Source organism: Bubalus kerabau, chromosome 18, assembly GCF_029407905.1.
Source record: "Bubalus kerabau isolate K-KA32 ecotype Philippines breed swamp buffalo chromosome 18, PCC_UOA_SB_1v2, whole genome shotgun sequence".
Taxonomy (NCBI): Eukaryota; Metazoa; Chordata; class Mammalia; order Artiodactyla; family Bovidae; genus Bubalus; species Bubalus kerabau.
The window spans coordinates 31211690-31230390 of record NC_073641.1 but is presented as its reverse complement, the minus strand read 5'-3'; the positions used below and the strand labels follow the sequence as shown (position 1 = coordinate 31230390).

The following is an 18701-nucleotide window of genomic DNA, read 5'->3' as shown; positions in this document are numbered from 1 at the left end:
TTCTCATCACAGCACATATATGGATAAGTAGCTAGAGATGTATAAATAAGGATATAAATTAAAATGCAAACATCATTTGTTGTTGTTGATTCACTAAGTCTTATCCCACTCTTTTGTGACCCCATGGACTGTAACCTCCTTCTGTCCATGGGAATTACCAGGCAAAAACACTGGAGTGGGTTGCCATTTCCTTCTCCAGGAGATATTCCAGACCCAGGGTTCCAACCTGCATCTCCTGTTTGGCAGGCAGATTCTTACCACTGAGCCACTTGGGAAGCCTGCAAACATTATTAAGGAGGATTTAAATATATAGAGAGAAGGGTACAGATATATTAATACATGCTTATGTTTTTAAGGAAGACTTAATACATATATATTATACATATGTAAATAAGAACATAGATATAAATGCAAAAGTGGTTAAAAAGGATTCAAAATAGTATTTAAAAATATAATTCATTTAAGAACATGACATGAAAAAGAAAGAAGATATAAGGAATTCACTCAACATTCTACATAATCATCATGTTAAATTGTTTAGTACCAATGTCAAATGTTAAAGCACAGCTGTTAACCCCATACCCCAAAATGACTAGTACCAGTCATGTCCTGCATCCTCCTAATCTGGCTTCTCAGTTTTGGCCTTCCCAATTTGACTTCTGTTTTTCTACAGCTGTGTCTCTTATCAGTCTTGCCACTTTTTATTGTCATGAGTTCAAATACTGATTTATAAATGACTTTTTACTTTAATTGGTGTGCTGTGACTATAGGTCTCTTTTTCTTGGAACTTCTCTTTCCTATTTTCTATAATCTATATAACATCAGGTATTAAAATGTGGTTTAAAACAGAAACTACAGAGTCAAATAGATATGCAGTCTAACCTTGATTTTATAATCTACTAAAGGTGTGAGAATGATTAATTGATTTAATCGCTAAAGATTTCAGTTTTCTGAACTGCAAAATGGAGAACAGTGTTTACCGCATTCTTACGCTGCAAGAAATAAATAAAATAGCATTTCTCAAAGTGCTAGGGCGTGTATACTATAAGTATGATAATGTAAACATAGGGTGCTTTTTTCTTATAATGGCTTTTCACTTCTTTATAACTTTCTTTGTACGTAAATATACTTTGCTTTGCTGAGATGGATGAAAATTTTTTGAGAACTTTAACATTGTTGTTGTTCAGCCTCTCAGTCATGTCCAACTCTTTGCGACCCCACAGACTGCAGCACAACAGGCTTCCCTGTCCTTAACCATCTCCCAGAGCTTGCTCCAACTCATCTTCATTAAGTCAGTGATGCCATCAAACCATCTCATCCTTTGTTGTCCCTTCTCCTCCTGCCTTCAATCTTTCTCAGCATCGGGGGCTTTTCTAATGAGTCAGCTCTTTGCATCAGGTGGTCAAAGTATTGGATCTTCAGCTTCAGTATTAGTCCTTTGAATGTATATTCAAGGTTGATTTCCTTTAGATTTGACTGGTTGGATCTCCTTGCAGGACAAGGGACTCTCAAGAGTCTTCTCTAACCCCACAGTTCAAAAGCATCAATTCTTCAGCACTCAGTCTTCTTTATGCTCCAGCTCTCACATCCATACACGACTACTAGAAAAACCATAGCTTTGACTATATGGACCTTTGTCAGCAAAGTAAGGCCTCTGATTTTTAATATGCTGTTTATGTTTCTCATAGCTTTTCTTCCAAGGAGCAAACGGCTTTTCATTTTATGGCTGCAGTCACCATCGGCAGTGATTTTGGAGCCCAAGAAAATAAATATATCAGTGTTTCCATTGTTTTCCCATCTATTTGCCATGAAGTGATGGGACCAGATGCCATGGTCTTAGCTTTTTACATGTTGAATTTTAAGCCAGCTTTTTCACTCTCCTATTTCACCTTCATCGAGAGGCTCTTTAGTTCTCTTTCTGCCATAAGTGTGGTATCAACTGCATATGTGAGATTATTGGTATTTCTTCCAGCAATTTTGATTCCAGCTTGTGCTTCCTCCAGCACAGCATTCGCATAATATATTCTGTATACAAGTTAAATATACAGGGTGACAATATATAGCCTTGACGTGCTCTTTTCCCAATTTGGAACCAGTCTGTTGTTCCATGTCCAGTTCTAACTGTTGCTTCTTGACCTGCATACAGATTTCTTAGGAGGTAGGTCAGGTGGTCTGGTATTTCCATCTCTGTGAGAATTTTCCACCGTTTGTTGTGATCCACAGAGTTAAAGGCTTTGGAGTAGTCAAGGATGCAGAAGTAGGTATTTTTCTGGAATTCTCTTGCTTTTCCGATGATCCAATGGATAATGGCAATTTGATCTGTGGTTCCTCTGCCTTTTCTAAATCCAGCTTGAACATCTGGAAGATCTTGGTTCACATACTGTTGAAGCCTAACTTAGAGAATTTCACACTTTACTTTGCTAGCATGAGTGCAATTGTGCAGTAGTTTGAACATTCTTTGACTTTGCCCTTCTTTGGAACTGGAATAAAAACTGACCTTTCCCAGTCCTGAGGTCACTGTTGCGTTTTCCAAATTTGTTGGCATATTGAGTGTAGCACGTTCATAGCATCATCTTTCATATTTCCCAGGTCAAATGACACTGTTGAGATTCCCTATTGACTAAGAATTATCTTTTATGGTTGTTATCTCTTTATATCATTTATATTCACAATATAGAAAAAATTTCTGGTCTTTATAGTTGAACATAAGACAATTATTTTCTATGTTCTACATTAGAGTTAAACATGGAAAATACAATAAATAAATATGAAAGAAAACAGGAGCCAATTTTGTAGCAAAACTGTAGCCAAAAAGAAAAAAAAATTAGAAGAGGCATATTGCAAATGAAGAAGAGGATTTTTAAAATTTTAATAATTTATTTATTTGGCTGCATCAGGTTGAGTTGCAGCATGTGGGATCTAGTTCCATGACAAGGGATAGAACCCAGGCCTCTGACATTAAAAGCTCAGTGTCTTAGCCAATGAGCCACCAGGGATGTCCCAGGAAAAGTATTTTGTTCAACATCATAATGTAACAAGTTTGACTTTGATAGATTAAATACACACACAGACCCAAATGAGTACATCCAGTGGTATTTAAAGAAAAACGAGTAAGACATTACAATTTTTCTTCATTAAATGTGCTTACCACTACACATATTAAGTAGTGTATTTCCTAACATTATAATTATACAATTATATTCTATTTATGGATACCTAAAAATAATCCCTTTACTCTTTTAATAATGACAATTTCTATTTTTGGAAGATAGCTAGAGAGAATTTAAAATAAAAATTATTTGCAAACTTAAATATTAGTTGGCGTCAATGATGAATCATATCTTGGCAGCAGTGTTATTTAGTGCTTTTTATAACTATTCATTCAGTCAGTAGTGAGTTTATATGAGCTTTTGTTTTTTTCCTCACCCCCTACTCTCTTTGTATTGTCTTTATGTTTTGCTTCTTCAGTGACAAGAAAAGTGACATCAATAATCAATGAGGAAACATAGATTTAAAAAGTGAGTTGATCAAACTCCTTGACTTATTTTTTAGATATCAGAAGTTACATCTAGAACATTTCTCAAGTTTTTGATGATAAGTAATTAGGTTATAACAAATTACTGTTTTTGGCACTGTTCAAGGCACAGGAAATAAAGTAGAGAAGAAAATCCAGACAAATTCGTTGACCTAATGGCATTAGCATTTACGTTCCAGTGGGGGGAAACAGACAAATAATAAGTGACAAATGTATGTGTGTTTCTGCTGGCCCATGTGTGTGTGTGTGTCTGCTGTTAAACCCTTTAAAGATAAAATATAAACCAATTGAGTAATATATTAGGGTGGTGAGGGAAGGCTTCTGTAAGGCAGAGATGTTTAAGCAGATATAAATGAAATGAAGGACAGATCCAGGTGGACACTAAGTCTCAAAGAAAAGAGTGAAAAGAATAAAGAATGGAGCAAGGAAGGGAGGGAAGAAAGTAGGGAGGAAAACACATAGGAATAAGACGCAAAAGATAGAAGAAAAGACATTCTTCTTAACACATGCTATAAACCCCTCTAGCCCTCAAACACAAAGCCTGAGCTTCAGTTATTAGGAGATAAAAATGTATATTAAGATGTCCGTGTCATTTGCACAATAATAAACAATGGTTAATAGAACAGTATGGGAAAGAGGAGGGTATTTGACTTATGTCAAAGTTAAAATTTTGTGAAAGTCTCATAAAATTTGCCTCTTATAAAATGTGAAACATAAGAGAAGGCAATTCTAATGCACAGTTAACTAATACTTTATTAAATGTAATATAATATAAAAGGAAAATATGAGATCTTAAGGAGAAAACACAAAGGAGAATCTTTGTGAATATATATGCTAAAAATATTCATCATTGTTTCAGTTGTTTGTGAGTGCAGAATTATGCATTTGTATAAAAATGTATGCTCTTTAAATTAAAATAAAGTTAAGTACACTTAACTTTGGAAATCAAACTTCTATTTCACAGATTTTATTTTATATTTACATCTTTCTATGGTAACGTTTAAAGGGATATCTTTTCAGATACTTTCACTAGATGGAAGTACACTCTGAAATAGCATTGCATGTCATACATATCTCATTTGCATTCATACTCATGTAACACGTCTTCATGTTTAACCACACCTAAAATTGCATGTCTTGAGCACAGTAAACGTTAAAATCATGTTGAAAGGGAGAAGTTATTCTAAGTAATAGGCATTTTTAAAAGAACATCGGACTATGATTTAGGTGTGTGTGTGTGTGTGTGTGTTTGGATGTGTACCTTTGAAATAAAATGTCTCAATATACACAGAGTAAGATCTAAAAATAGATGCTATAACATATACACCACCACCCCACCCCTGCCGTGCAGAACATTTCCTGTAAATAAAATTTAGTTGTAGAAACAGGAACATAACATCTGATTTTATATCCACAGGAGCAAAATTTTATCTTACCAGTTAAGGAGGATAATTAGATCATTCTAACATAAATATTTAGAACTTTTTTGGCAAAATGTAGAAAACACAGTATAAAGTCATATGAATTACTTACAACCATCTCATTTAGAGACACCCAGCAATCTGGTGGGAAGTCCTGCAACAGTGGTACCAGGAACTGCAGACAGCCATCCCAGTGGCACAGGAGCAGCATCATGCCAATGAGGTTAAAAATTCTCACCACAGCGCTGGCAAGATCATATGTCATGTGGAAAATCTGTTGACCAAAATCAAATCAATTCTTATAATCAATTTTTTAAAAGTTAAGAATACTACCAATTTCAGTAGACTATCCATGCTAGATTTATATACTAACTCTATTCTATAGTGCTCACAGAATTAATTTCATAAACTGTCTCCCTTTTTGACCTTTAACATTGTGTGTTCTAAAGTGATCTCACATTTTGGAGCTATCTCAAAACCTAACATGGGAAGAAACACAGAAATTTGGCTATTTTGACACCAGTTAATAAAAGAGGCTAATTAAAAATAGTCAAATCCATGTAGCTCCGTCCTGATTTATTTACCTGATTAAAAAAACCACCATAATGTATGCAGTATTACTTTTGATGTATACAGGACTGTGTGTAGTTGGCTGGGCCCAATTTGATTGTCTTTTGGGCTCCAAAATCACCGCAGATGATTGCAGCCATGAAATTAAAAGATGCTTACTCCCTGGAAGGAAGGTTATGACTAACCTAGACAGCATATTAAAAAGCAGAGATATTACTTTGACAACAAACGTCCATCTAGTCAAGGCTATGGTTTTTCCAGTAGTCATGTATGGATGTGAAAGTTGGACTGTGAAGAAAGCTGAGTGCCGAAGAATTGATGCTTTTGAACTGTGGTGATGGAGAAGACTCTTGAGCATCCCTTGGACTGCAAGGAGGTCCAACCAGACCATCCTAAAGGAGATCAGTCCTAGGTGTTTATTGGAAGGACTGATGCTGAAGCTGAAACTCCAATACTTTGGCTACCTCATGTGAAGAGTTAACTCATTGGAAAAGACCCTGATGCTGGGAGGGATTGGGGGCAGGAGGAGAAGGGGACGACAGAGGATGAGATGGCTGGATGGCATCACTGACTCGATGGACGTGAGTCTGAGTGAACTCCGGGAGTTGGTGATGGACAGGGAGGCTTGGCGTGCTGTGATTCATGGAGTTGCAATGAGTCGAACATGGCTGAGAGACTGAACTGAACTGAACTGAGCTCTTATAATTAATACACCTCAGCAGGTATAAACTTCACATGTGAACAGTTGCTGAGATATTTATTTATTTAATATTTATTTTTTATTGAGATAACACTGGTTAGTAACATATGTTTCATCTATATGACATTATATGTCTACTTCTGTATAGATTACAACATGTCTATCCCCAAAATTTGGTTTCCATCCATCACCATAAAGTTTATCACCTTTACCCATTTTGCCTGCTGCTACTGCTAAGTCGCTTCAGTCGTATTCGACTCTGTGCGACCCCATAGACGGCAGCCCACCAGTCTCCCCGTCCCTGGGATTCTCCAGGCAAGAACACTGGAGTGGGCTGCCATTTCCTTCTCCAATGCATGAAAGTGAAAAGTGAAAGTGAAGTCGCTCAGTCGTGTCCGACTCTTAGCGACCCCATGGACTGCAGCCTACCAGGCCCCTCCGTCCATGGGATTTTCCAGGCAAGAATACTGGAGTGGGTTGCCATTGCCTTCTCCACCCATTTTGCCTATCCCCTGCTATGTCCTTTCTGGTTACCCTTATTCTTCTCTGTATCTATGTGTCTGCTTTGTTTGTTCATTTGTTTTGTTATTTTTTGTTTATTTATTTATTTTTATGTTCCACATAAGAATGAAATAATATGATATTAATCTTGCTTCATCTGACTTATTTCACTTGACATAATATCCTGAAGGTCCATCCATGTTGTTGCAAATGGTAAGAATTCAACTTTTTGATAGTTGAGCAGTATCCCACTGTATTTGTATACCACATCTGTTTTATCCATTCATCCATGGATGGCCACTTAGGCTGTTTCCACATCTTGGTTATTATAAATAATATTGCTTGAATATAGGATGCATATATCTTTTAAGATTAGTGGTTTTCATATTCTTTGGATAAATACCCAGAAGTGGGATAGCTGAATCATGGTAGATTATTAATGGCCCTGTTAAAACCTTGCTCACAGAAGATTTGGAATGAGAAGACTGCTTCCTTATGGAGCACATATATCTGCAGACAGTCACGCTAACCAGAGAAGGAAGCACCTGGTCTACTTTAAACAAAGCCACAACTTCTTATTGTCTAAGAGTCTTCCCTGGTGACTCAGGTGGTAATGAATCTGCCTGCAATGCGAGAGACCTGGGTTCGATCCTTGGTTTGGGAATACCTTGGAGAAGGGCATGGCAACCCACTCCAGTGTTCTTTCCTGGAGAATCCCCATGGACAGAGGAGTCTGGCGGGTTACAGTCCATGGGGTCACAAAGAGTCAGACACAACTGAGTGACTAAGCACAGCACAGCTTGTAGGGTAAGTCTCAGTGCAAACTTTACTCAACTTCTTGAACAAGTGGCTAATATCAATGATTAATATTTTTAGTTTTTTTTCCATCTATGAGGTAGACGTTCTAAAGTGATAAATTCCTATCTAAATCTATTCTTAGTGCCACTGCATGAAAGCCAGAAAACATAAAAACCACACTATAGATGCTACTCAGTGAATTGTTAAATGAATGAATGAGAATTTTGCAGAGTTAATAATAACAGCAAAAGTAACCTTCTGTGACTTTGAGAGTGTAAAGTTTTTGTTTTTGTCTTTTAAGATAGGAATTAAAAAAAAATCATTATTTGCTACCATCCAAGTAATCTGAATTTGAAACTGATTTGATTTCCAGAGTTGTGGGTAACAGAAAGACAGACTATTTTGACCCACTAGCAATATGTTTTAAGTGGTACTTATGAGTCAGCAGAATAAAAAATAATCAAAATACATTTTAAAGGTAGTGCTTTAATTTTATTTTCACCAAACTAAACTACAAAATAAGTCAGTGGAAGACTACTGTGCTTTACATTTGCCCAGATCAGAACATTATGTTGTTCATATGACTTCAAGGTGAGGAATGAACTGGTTACAAATACTCACTGAATTCTTTTTTATAATATTATCATTCTAGAATTCTGTCCAGTTGGAGTCTAATAACTCTAGAGAGAATAGCTGGAAGAATATTTGATTAAGATAAGTTGATTCAGAATACCAAATCCTGCCCTAATATTTGCATAATTGTCCACCAGAAGTATAATTTTTTGTAATATTTTCCCCAGGAGCAATGCATAATCCACTCTGCTCTTAAAAAGGTCAAATCGTAGACTGTGCTATATGCATATATCCATAAATTAGCAGAGTAATTCCACAGAGCTTCCACATTCATACTTGATAAGTTGAATTCAGGGTCCTCTCAATCTAATAATCATCTATGAAATCAAATACTTAAGGTATTTGATTTACTTTACTATGGTTTACTTAACCAAAAAACCATCAAGAGTAATTCAAGACTTCTCATGGGATATATTGATCTCTTCTTTTTGGTTTTACAGATGGGAATCATTTAGAGGTTAGGTTGCTTCTGTGATCTCAGTTATCAATTGAAGGTTTCAAATATGCTTTCAGAATTCTTATTCTGAAATGTTACAATTAACATTAAGAAAATCAAATGGGCCAGAAGAGGCTCTCTTGACACAGAACATTCTTATTTTTAAGGTATTAAAATAAGGTCAGGTTCTTTGGTTTATCTTTATATATTTGTACTTGCATAACCTGTCACATCTTTTAAGATGGGAGAATCTCTATGTCATGTTGACACAGAATATAAGAACACAAATAATTAGCTACTCAGTTCATTTCACACCTAACATATATCCAGAATTCAATATGTGGTAGTCCTAATCAATAGTAAAATAAGAATTTTAAGAGTCCTTTTGCACCTTTTGTAATTCTTAACTTGAAAGTTATCCAGATTAGCCTACCATGCTTTAGGCAAAGTGCAGAAGGTTTCATCTGGTATATGAGAGAAGAGTATGCTTCACAGAGGTCTTTTTGAACACTGACAATGACTATAGTCATTGGAGTAATTTTATCAGTTCCTACTCTAACCAGGATCTTATTTGAATGGCCAGCCCATAACCTTCAGAAAAGTCAACCAATTGGCCTCTCATCCTTATCGGTCTGTGTCCATAGTCAAAATGCAGTTACCTCCTCCTCAGTTTCCCATACCTATTATCAGATCCTCATGCTCTTGAGTGTTTTTTTGTTTTGTTTTGTTTTGGGGGAGGGGGTGGTGCTTTCTTCTTTCCACTGTTACTTCCAAACTCCTACACTATCCATGAATTCTCTCATACCCTCAGCCTCATTATAGAATTCTTCCTCTCCTTCTCTACTTTTCCTGAGATGTATGACTGCACCTCATCATCTCCTTAAAGACTCAGCTTCTCTGGTAACTTTCTCAAATAGAGTTGATTCAGTTCTTTCATACTCCATAAGCCTTAGATTTTGATGACGATGCCCTCTTTTTCTCAGGTCTCCTTTGCCACTTTCAGGTAGTTATTTTTCTAGGCATAGCAAAAAAAAAAAAAAAATTCCTTCTCTTCAGTGCCCGCTGTATTTGGCTATTCCACCTGTACCTTCTCCTCATTTCTAGCATCTTAACAACCTCTCAACCTCTACTCTCCACACATCTCCATTTATTAAAGGCTGTGTTTTTCCACTGTCTTTTTTCTGCAAAATGTCAATTTCTGAAAAATCAAAACAGCCACTTTCTATACCTAAGCCAGTGAAAATTACTGGATAGGAAACTGTAGATTCTGTTTAATATTTTTTAGAGGATTGTAACCCTATCTGAAGACTTCAGCTATGGTTATGTACTTCTTTATTCTTAGTACCTATGTTTTTCCCTCTTACCACCAAAATATCCTATATTTTCCCCTCATTTCTCAGGTTTCCAAAGACCATGACCATGCTGCTGAATTTCAGCTTAAATGTTACCTTTCCAAAGGAGACACATTCTTATGCTTCAGGTCCCTCACTTCTGATCCCTCATGCTTTCCAACAGACATATATCAACAGCTTTTCTTACTGACTTTTTCCTAGTATCAAAAGATGTGTCTTTTGATATTAATCTGATCTTCTTTTCTTCTTCAGGAGCCTAAATAATTAGTTCAGAGCTCTTAATCTATGAGTGGACATTTTTGTTAAACACTGAAAAAAATGAATTAATGTAAAAATTAAAATTTAAAAGAAAAGACATCTGTAATAACAGCCAACTGCAAATCCTCTTGGATGTCTCAGGAATATTAAATTACTATAATTACTAGATTATGCTTTCTTCAGAATTGCTAACTTATACATTGATTATACTCCACATATTTAGAAATAATAAAATTTCTCATCTCCTCAAAAATGTTTTAAATTGAAAATGAATCTTCACTTCCCAGGTACTTTCCTACTTTTTTTTTTTTTTTTCCCTTTATAGCCTTCTTGGTTCATCTTCTCAAAAAAGTCTCTTCACTGAAACTTTGAGACAGAAAGAGATCTGGCCTGCTCTAGTGGGTAAACTGGTTTTCTTTCCATAGTTACACATGCAAATTACCACCTGGTGCAAAATCTGATTTCCTGAAGGACATATTTGTCATAGCTACACTGTGCTTCTTCCCTCTCTCTCCTCCCCACATATTAGGGGAACGTAGAGATATTTAAAGCTAACTCCATTTCCCTTCACGTGAATTGAAACTTTAAAAAAGTATGTGCATCTATTTGAGCATTCTTTTTGAAGTTGTACAGATATCCTATCATTGCAGCTATAGAGAAGTTATCTCTTACCACATGACTGCACAGTGAACTAAATAGTACTTATATAGTCAGAACAACTACATACTTACAGAAGTATAGTTATGGAATAGACTGTATTAGTCATCAGTCATTGTCACTAAAAATACACAGCTGACTCTGCACGTCTTATTTTGAGCATATCCATGTATTCCTTTAACAAACATATATATATTAATTTATATATATATATATGTTTCTCATTATATATAATGAAAAAGAAATAAATTTTAGCCATTGCTGTTGTAAAAAAATTGTCATATTTCCTAACTATGTTTTATCTTGACTAAGATAAACTTGACTATCACTATCGAAGTCTAGCTTGACTAGATTGTAGGAATTTGTTTCATTTCTTTGATACTGTAAAATATATCAGCCATTTCCTATCGTACATATTTTTACACAGGATTTTAATTCCTTATACCCCAAAATTTAGAAAAAGTATTTCTTCATGCATAAATTGTTCTTTGTTAGCATTGCTAGCCTGAGAAAAAGCAGAGATTATGAATTCTGAAGAAAACATGGGAAAAGTAATATAATAATATGAATTCTTTGAAGATTTTTGGTAGGAAACAATGATAAGAAACAGTTACAGTGTAAACTATGAAAGGACAAACCTTGAAAATGGAAGCACAGTGTCTAGTGGTACAGAGTTTTGCTCAGCAAAATTTTTTTTTTTCTCCCACAGAGGTTACTCCTCTAACAATGAATTTGCATAATTGGGTCAGTGTTAATGAGTACCCAACTGAGATGAAGCATTTCTTCTAAGATCACTCATTTTCCTTGGAATTTAAACTCAATATAATCTCACAAATGGAAATAGGTCAGAAACAAAAATGCTTATGATAGGTTACATTTTGTTAATTGAATATACCCAAATCTTCACATTTTAAAACTCCTTAGGAAAAAATGGTACCTCTTTTTAACTTATATGAGGACTGCATAGTGTAACAGAACATCTAATTATTGGACAGGGCCCTAGAGAAATGAAAGAGCAAGCATAATCCCCATTTGCATAATGTACTTTAATAAGAAGTAGCTTACACATTGGGAAAATAAAATTACGAATGAATATTGAAAATGACCCTATTAAGAAGAGAGTTGAATGGATTAGTACTACAGAAAAAAATGAAATTAATTAAAATTAAGCAATTTAAGATCATTATTCCTCTTTTACAAATTTCAAATGACTGTAAATGTAGACAATATATACAAATTGTGCAACTACTAAAATACAGAAATGAAGAAAATAAAAACAAACACGTATTGTATGATGGATCTTTAAACCTTATTTTAATGACGGTTGTGTGCAGACTATCTTCTGCTTAATACACCCTTATTTCATTAAGTCAGGAATTATTTTCATGAAGTTAGCACTAAGATATTGATTTAATGAAACGTTTAATATTCTTCAGAACTTTTTCCCATAAAATTAAAGATTTATAGTTATTTTTAATAAAAATTTTAATAATTTATTTTTATTGTCTAGTATACAGGTGTAACAAAAATCAAGAACATTATTAAGTGGCTATGTGTCTTTTTATGTGTAGAGAATGAAGGTGAAAAAAGTCAGACTAATTGGAATATTCTATCAATTCTGCATAGCTCCTGTGAATTAATTTAAATGATATTTCCCTAACATTGTGTTTTGGGGAGAGGTTTAGGGAATATTTCATTTAAAAACTAACATAATGCTAGTAACAGTCCCATATATATTTTTATAATTTCTTGTCAATCTTTTGTTTGCTCTCTCTCTTTTTCGTCTGTCTTATCAAATTCATAATATCTTACATGCTTCAATAAGTACAAATGTAGTTATCTCTGCATTTTGAGCACAGATAGTTAGAAGTATTCTAGTTTTTATTACCATGTAGCTCATTTCCTCAGCATACAAAATCCATCGCATGAATTTATGCTTTTTGAAGGGTAAAAATATACCATATAAAGAAATAGAGAAATGTACCTAATACTAGTAAGAACAAATGCTTTATTTTGAAGGCTTCAAATCAGTAATTTGTGTGTTAAAATTCATCTAAATAATGAACACACTTAAAACAGAGAGAAGACCACTTCAGTGTACAATCTCTGGTAACTGAACAATAAAAGCAAATGAAGCAAGGGATGTTTCAACTCATTTTATATACTCTGTAAGCTGTTTTCCCATAGGTAGTTATTCTATAAATATTACACAGTCAATAAACAGCTACTGAATTGCTTAAAAATTACGAAGTAAGAATGTGACATATTTTTCCATTCTACTCATTTATCATCCAGAAAGAATTTTTGTACTAATCCCCAGTTAAATAAATTCTATTAAATTGTCCACCTGACATGTATAAAATGCATAATATATTTCAGTGGTCTCTTGCTAACATATTTTAAGTATACTCCCAAATAATATTATATATTGTTATAGCTTCCATCTTCTATACATTCTGTGAGAAAGAATCTACTTCAATATTTTTGGCCTCACAATCATGAAATTTGTTAAATTCACAAGTGATGATGAATGGCATCTCAAACTACTTTTTTGGCTTAAAATATTGAAAATTGCAGTGTTCAAAGTGTGATAAAAAATCTTTAAAATTTGTCATGTACATATGCATGGAATGTTAAATTGCTTGGTATATAATATATGCTTTTCAAATCTTTAAGCAATTATTAAATAATAAAGTTAATATGAAATCAAATTACATTTACTAGCCAAAAGGACTAGTAAAAGACCTTTACTTTTGCCAAGTAAAGGACTTAAAGAACTTGTCTATTGGGCAAATGCATAACTTCCTAAGACTGAAGTTCTGCATTAATCAGTTTCTAAAAATTTGCCTTGCTGTTGCTGCTGCTGCTGCTACTAAGTCGCTTCAGTCGTGTCCGACTCTGTGTGACCCCATAGACGGCAGCCCACCAGGCTCCCCTGTCCCTGGGATTCTCCAGGCAAGAACACTGGAGTGGGCTGCCATTTCCTTCTCCAATGCATGAAAGTGAAAAGTGAAAGTGAAGTCGCTCAGTTGTGTCCGACTCTTAGCGACCCCATGGACTGCAGCCTACCAGGCCCCTCTGTCCATGGGATTTTCCAGGCAAGATTTGCCTTGACTTTTCCGCTAAAAAAATGGGGTAAAAGAGTTCTGAAATACATAGTATATGCAAAATTCCACAAACTTTTACTTTACAAATTAAAAAGTACAATTTTTAAAAAAGTGAAACACACAAGAAAGTCAACATCACACACACACACACACACACACACACACACACATCACATCAAAGAGAAGCCAGAGGTAAAATACTATTTTATATACATACTTTGTTGATTAAACAAATAAAATAAAGTATAATAAAAATAAAATTAAAAAATAAAAATAAAAATAAAAATTAAAAAAAAAAAAACTAATGGTAACAAATATATGGTAAAATAAGACAAGGTAGAAGCCATCATATTTAGATAAATTGCATAATGTGCTTCTCAATATCTGCAGCCTCTATTCATCAATCATAGTCTAGAGAGTTCATGTGCAACCAGCATATACCCCCATTTGCCAGAAGTCAACAAGGGAAGCAAGATAAAGGGAAGCTAGCTTCTGGAAAAAAAAAAAAAAAACTGTTAAGATGAAAATAATGCTTCTTCATAATTTTTTAATAGTGGCCATCAGTTACATCATGCATTGGTATGTCATCTAGCTAATTAGATGAGCCAGCTAAGTTCAAATTACTAATTTATTTGAGTGGATTTGTGTCAGTGATGATCTGGAAAAGAAAGTGGTGCTGGTTCACTGTCTTGGCAAATGCCTTGGAAAGAAATCACTAAATACATGATTTGTGGCATGAAGCCAATAAAATAGAACTATGAATCTTAGTGAATAAACCACACCTTGTGCCATTTGATGAAACCTAATAAGTGAGAAGGGGCTTTCCTTGTGGCTCTTCTTCCCAGTGGTAAAGAATCCTCCTGCCAATGCAGGAGCTGCAGGAGATGTGGATTTGACTCCTGGGTCAGGAATATCCTCTGGAAAAGGAAATAGCAACCCACTCCACATTTCTTGCTTGAGAAACTCCATGGAGAAGCCTGGCAGGCTAGAGTCCATGGGGTTGCAAAATGTTGTGCACAACTGAGCAACTAAGCACAAACACAATAAATAAGAAAGATATATTATTATTGCAACTTCCTAAAAAGAAACTAAAACGCTATTATTATTTTTGGGTCATGCTACGTGGCTTGTGGGATCTTAGTTCCCTGACCAGGAATTGAATTTAGTCACCCCTGCAGTGGAAGTGCTGAGTCCTAACCACTGGACCACCAGGCAATTCTCAGAAACTAAACTAAAAACAAACAAGAGTTGGCAAAGTTGTTAGCAACTATAAGAAACATTTGAGTAAGATTTGATCTATTGGAAAATAGCATGACTTCATATTAACTAGTTGGACACCTTTCAGAACTAAATATGCATTATAATGCTTCATCAATTCACAGGATATTACATCATGATATTTGGTAGACCACATGAAGTGTTGAAAATATTTAAGTATCAGATTTATTGTAAGAATCACATAAATTGATATATGTGGCATGCTCAGTCACTTCAGTTGTGTCTGACTCTTTGCAATACTACAGATTGTAGCCCACCAGATTCCCCTGTCCATGAACTATTCCAGGCAAGAATACTGGAGTGGGTTGCCATGCCCTCCTGCAGGGGGTCTTCCCAGATCAGGGATCAATCCCATGTCTCTCCTGTTTCCTGCACTGCTGGCCAATTCCTTACCACTGAGCCACTAGGAAAGCCCAATATATGTGGAAATAACCTTAAAACCAATAAGCTATTTTTGTATAAATTTGATTTTTCTTATCACCCCAAAACCACCTATCAAATAATGGCCCTATGCAGAAAACAATGCTAAGCTCAGAATTCTCTGGTGCTCATCGATCACCTCCACCACACACTCACACACACCTGTTTTGTTCCCCCCACCCCCCAGACTCCTTCCACTTGTTTTAAGAAGGACTCATTTTTCTCTATACCTGCTGAAGTGATATCATAATTATTGTTTCCTTTAATGCATCTTCCAGTATTCATACTTAATCTCAGTTTATACCTTTATTTGGAGAAGGAAGTGGCAACCCACTCCAGCATTCTTGCCTGGAAAAATTCCATGGACTGAGGAGCCTGGTGGGCAACAGTCCATGGGGTTACAAAAAGTCAGCCATGACTGAGCAACTGAGCACATACTTTTATTTGGGGGCGGGGAGTGTGGTAAGGGCAGTAAGCACATGGGTAGGTCTATCTTTCTCTCTTACTCTGTTGAGAATAGCTTGTCTGGGTATAGAATTCTAGATTGAAAAGCACTTCCTTCACTTTATTTGAAGACTTGACTCCATTTCTCCTAGAATAGTGAAACTGTATCTTTCTCCAATTATAGGTTTAATCTCTTGAGTGAAAAGATGATAAATTTTTTATCGGAATAAATGAAAACTTTCCCAATTCTTTACATGTGTGTGTGTAGGGGGGTGGTGCACATTGTGAGAGATGGGTTAGACCTTAAGTGAAGCATCCTTCTTGTGATAGCCCTATTGCTCAATTACATTCTGCATTATGCTTTCTAACTCCAACTATAAATGTCTCAAAGCTTTCACAGTACAGACTGGCTCTCATGTCCTTTGCAGACTCTTTTGCAGCACATTCCAGAATGCAATTTTCTCTCTTTGTGCTATCTCTCATTCTGCCCCCTTTGGTTTTCAATCTTTTAAAAATTTTGAGTATTTTCTCTTCTCAATAAGAGTCTTCAGCTCTTGTTCCCTTCTGTGTTATACATGCATTTCTTTTTTTCATTTTGATTCTTCAGTTGTGTTGGAGTTTAAGACAGACAAAAGGCCCAGCTATGTGTCTTATCTATCTTCTGGAATCAGAATTCTTTATTTTATAATGTGCCTTTCTGTGAACCTCTAATATCAAATAACTTGTTTTAGTCACTAAGTTGTATCTGACTCTTTTTTGACCCCTTGATCTGAAGCCAATGGGCTCCTCTATCCATGTGATTTCCCAGGCAAGAATACTGGAGTGGGTTGTCATTTCCTACTCCAGATAAAAGAACTTACACAAACCAAATCATAATTGCATATTCTTTCTGGATTGACTGATTTGTTCTAATGATCTGTCAATCTAATCAAATGCCAAAAAAATACTGACTAGTTTATCTTTGTAGCATATTTTTCAGCCTAAGTTGCCATCTATCAATGAGTATCCTTGTAAATAATTCATATTTCACACACTTATATTTAAAAATATACTTAGAATCACTTTGTCAAGTCCCTCTTCCACTCACAAAATCATGTTAGGCTTTGTTGTAATTGATTGAATTTGTGTTTCTCATTGTTTTTTCTTTTTTTTTTTATTTTTTTTTATTTTATTTTTTTTTTAAATTTTATTTTATTTTTAAACTTTACATAACTGTATTAGATTTGCCAAATATCAAAATGAATCCGCCACAGGTATACATGTGTTCCCCATCCTGAACCCTCCTCCCTCCTCCCTCCCCATTCCATCCCTCTGGGTCGTCCCAGTGCACCAGCCCCAAGCATCCAGTATCGTGCATCGAACCTGGACTGGCAACTCATTTCATACATGATATTTTACATGTTTCAATGCCATTCTCCCCAATCTTCCCACCCTCTCCCTCATTGTTTTTTCAATATTACTTACCTCATATCTCCAACTCTAGCCTCATCGTCTTTGAAAATATAGTCTACTTGGTATCTAGACTTATCATTTTATTGTTCGAACTTGATCATAGAAGTTCCCTGCTTGAACTTTTGCAAGAAATCCAGAGAAGCTTTATGATGTTCAAACTCTAAAGGTTCCTTATGATCTGCCCTCTGTCTACCATTTCACTGTCATCTCTCATCCTTCCTCTGAAAGTATTCCATGCTTTGGGGAGACAAAAATGTTATAGTAGTACTGGCACTAGTGGTAAAGAACCTACCTATCAAGGCAGTAGATGTAAGGGACACAGGTTCTATCCCTGTGTCAGGAAGATCCCCTAGAGGAGGACACGGCAACCCACTCCAGTATTCTTGCTTGGAGAATCCCTTGGACAGAAGAGCCTGGAGGGTACAGTCCATATGGTCACAAGTAGTTGGACACGACTGAAGTGACTTAGTATGCATGCACCCTTTCCACAACATGATTGCATCCCTTGACTTATATAATATTCTTTCCTGGTTTGGTTTCTTTCATTCTATCCCTTTTCTAACTGATGAACTTATTCATACTTCAAAACTTGGCTCAAACATCACTTGCTCAGGAAAGACTTTTTTAATCTCCCTAGGGAAAGAATTAAGAGTTTCCTCCCACAGGATCTAGTCCACATCTCTTCAAGTTATTTAATACTTGACTATAATTATGTGTTTATATATTTGTGTCCTCACTAGATTGTGAGCCCCTAGAGGTCAAGGACTGTATTCACAAAGCAAAACCTTAATACATGTTTACAAAGTAGAATGAAGTGCATAAGAGAGGAAAAAAGGTAGGAAAAGAAGAATGGATGGTAGGGAGGAAGGAAAAGTGGAAAGGATGGAAGGAAGGAGGGACAGAGGGAAGGAAAAAGGAAGGGGTTGACAGTTTAGAAATAAGTGGCTCGTTTTACTATATGGGAACTTTAGGATTATTATATATTTTTCCAATTTTTATGTGTGTGTTTATGACACAATGGAATTTTTATTTGAAGAGAATCATCATCATGTGCTTGTAATGAAATAAATTGATAATCAAATTCACGTAATTCCAGAATATCTGTCAATCTTTGTCACATCCTGGTTACACAATCAATG

At 35.4% G+C, this 18701-nt stretch overlaps 1 protein-coding gene across 1 annotated transcript in view; it reads right to left on the bottom strand.

Annotated features, from left to right (window-relative positions):
- The window catches only part of HCN1 (hyperpolarization activated cyclic nucleotide gated potassium channel 1), a 440279-nt gene that overhangs the window by 192351 nt on the left and 229227 nt on the right, over positions 1-18701 (bottom strand). The window contains exon 3 of the mRNA XM_055554728.1: positions 5069-5230. Coding sequence (XP_055410703.1) covers positions 5069-5230 — 162 coding nt within the window. The remainder of the gene's footprint in view (positions 1-5068; positions 5231-18701) is intronic.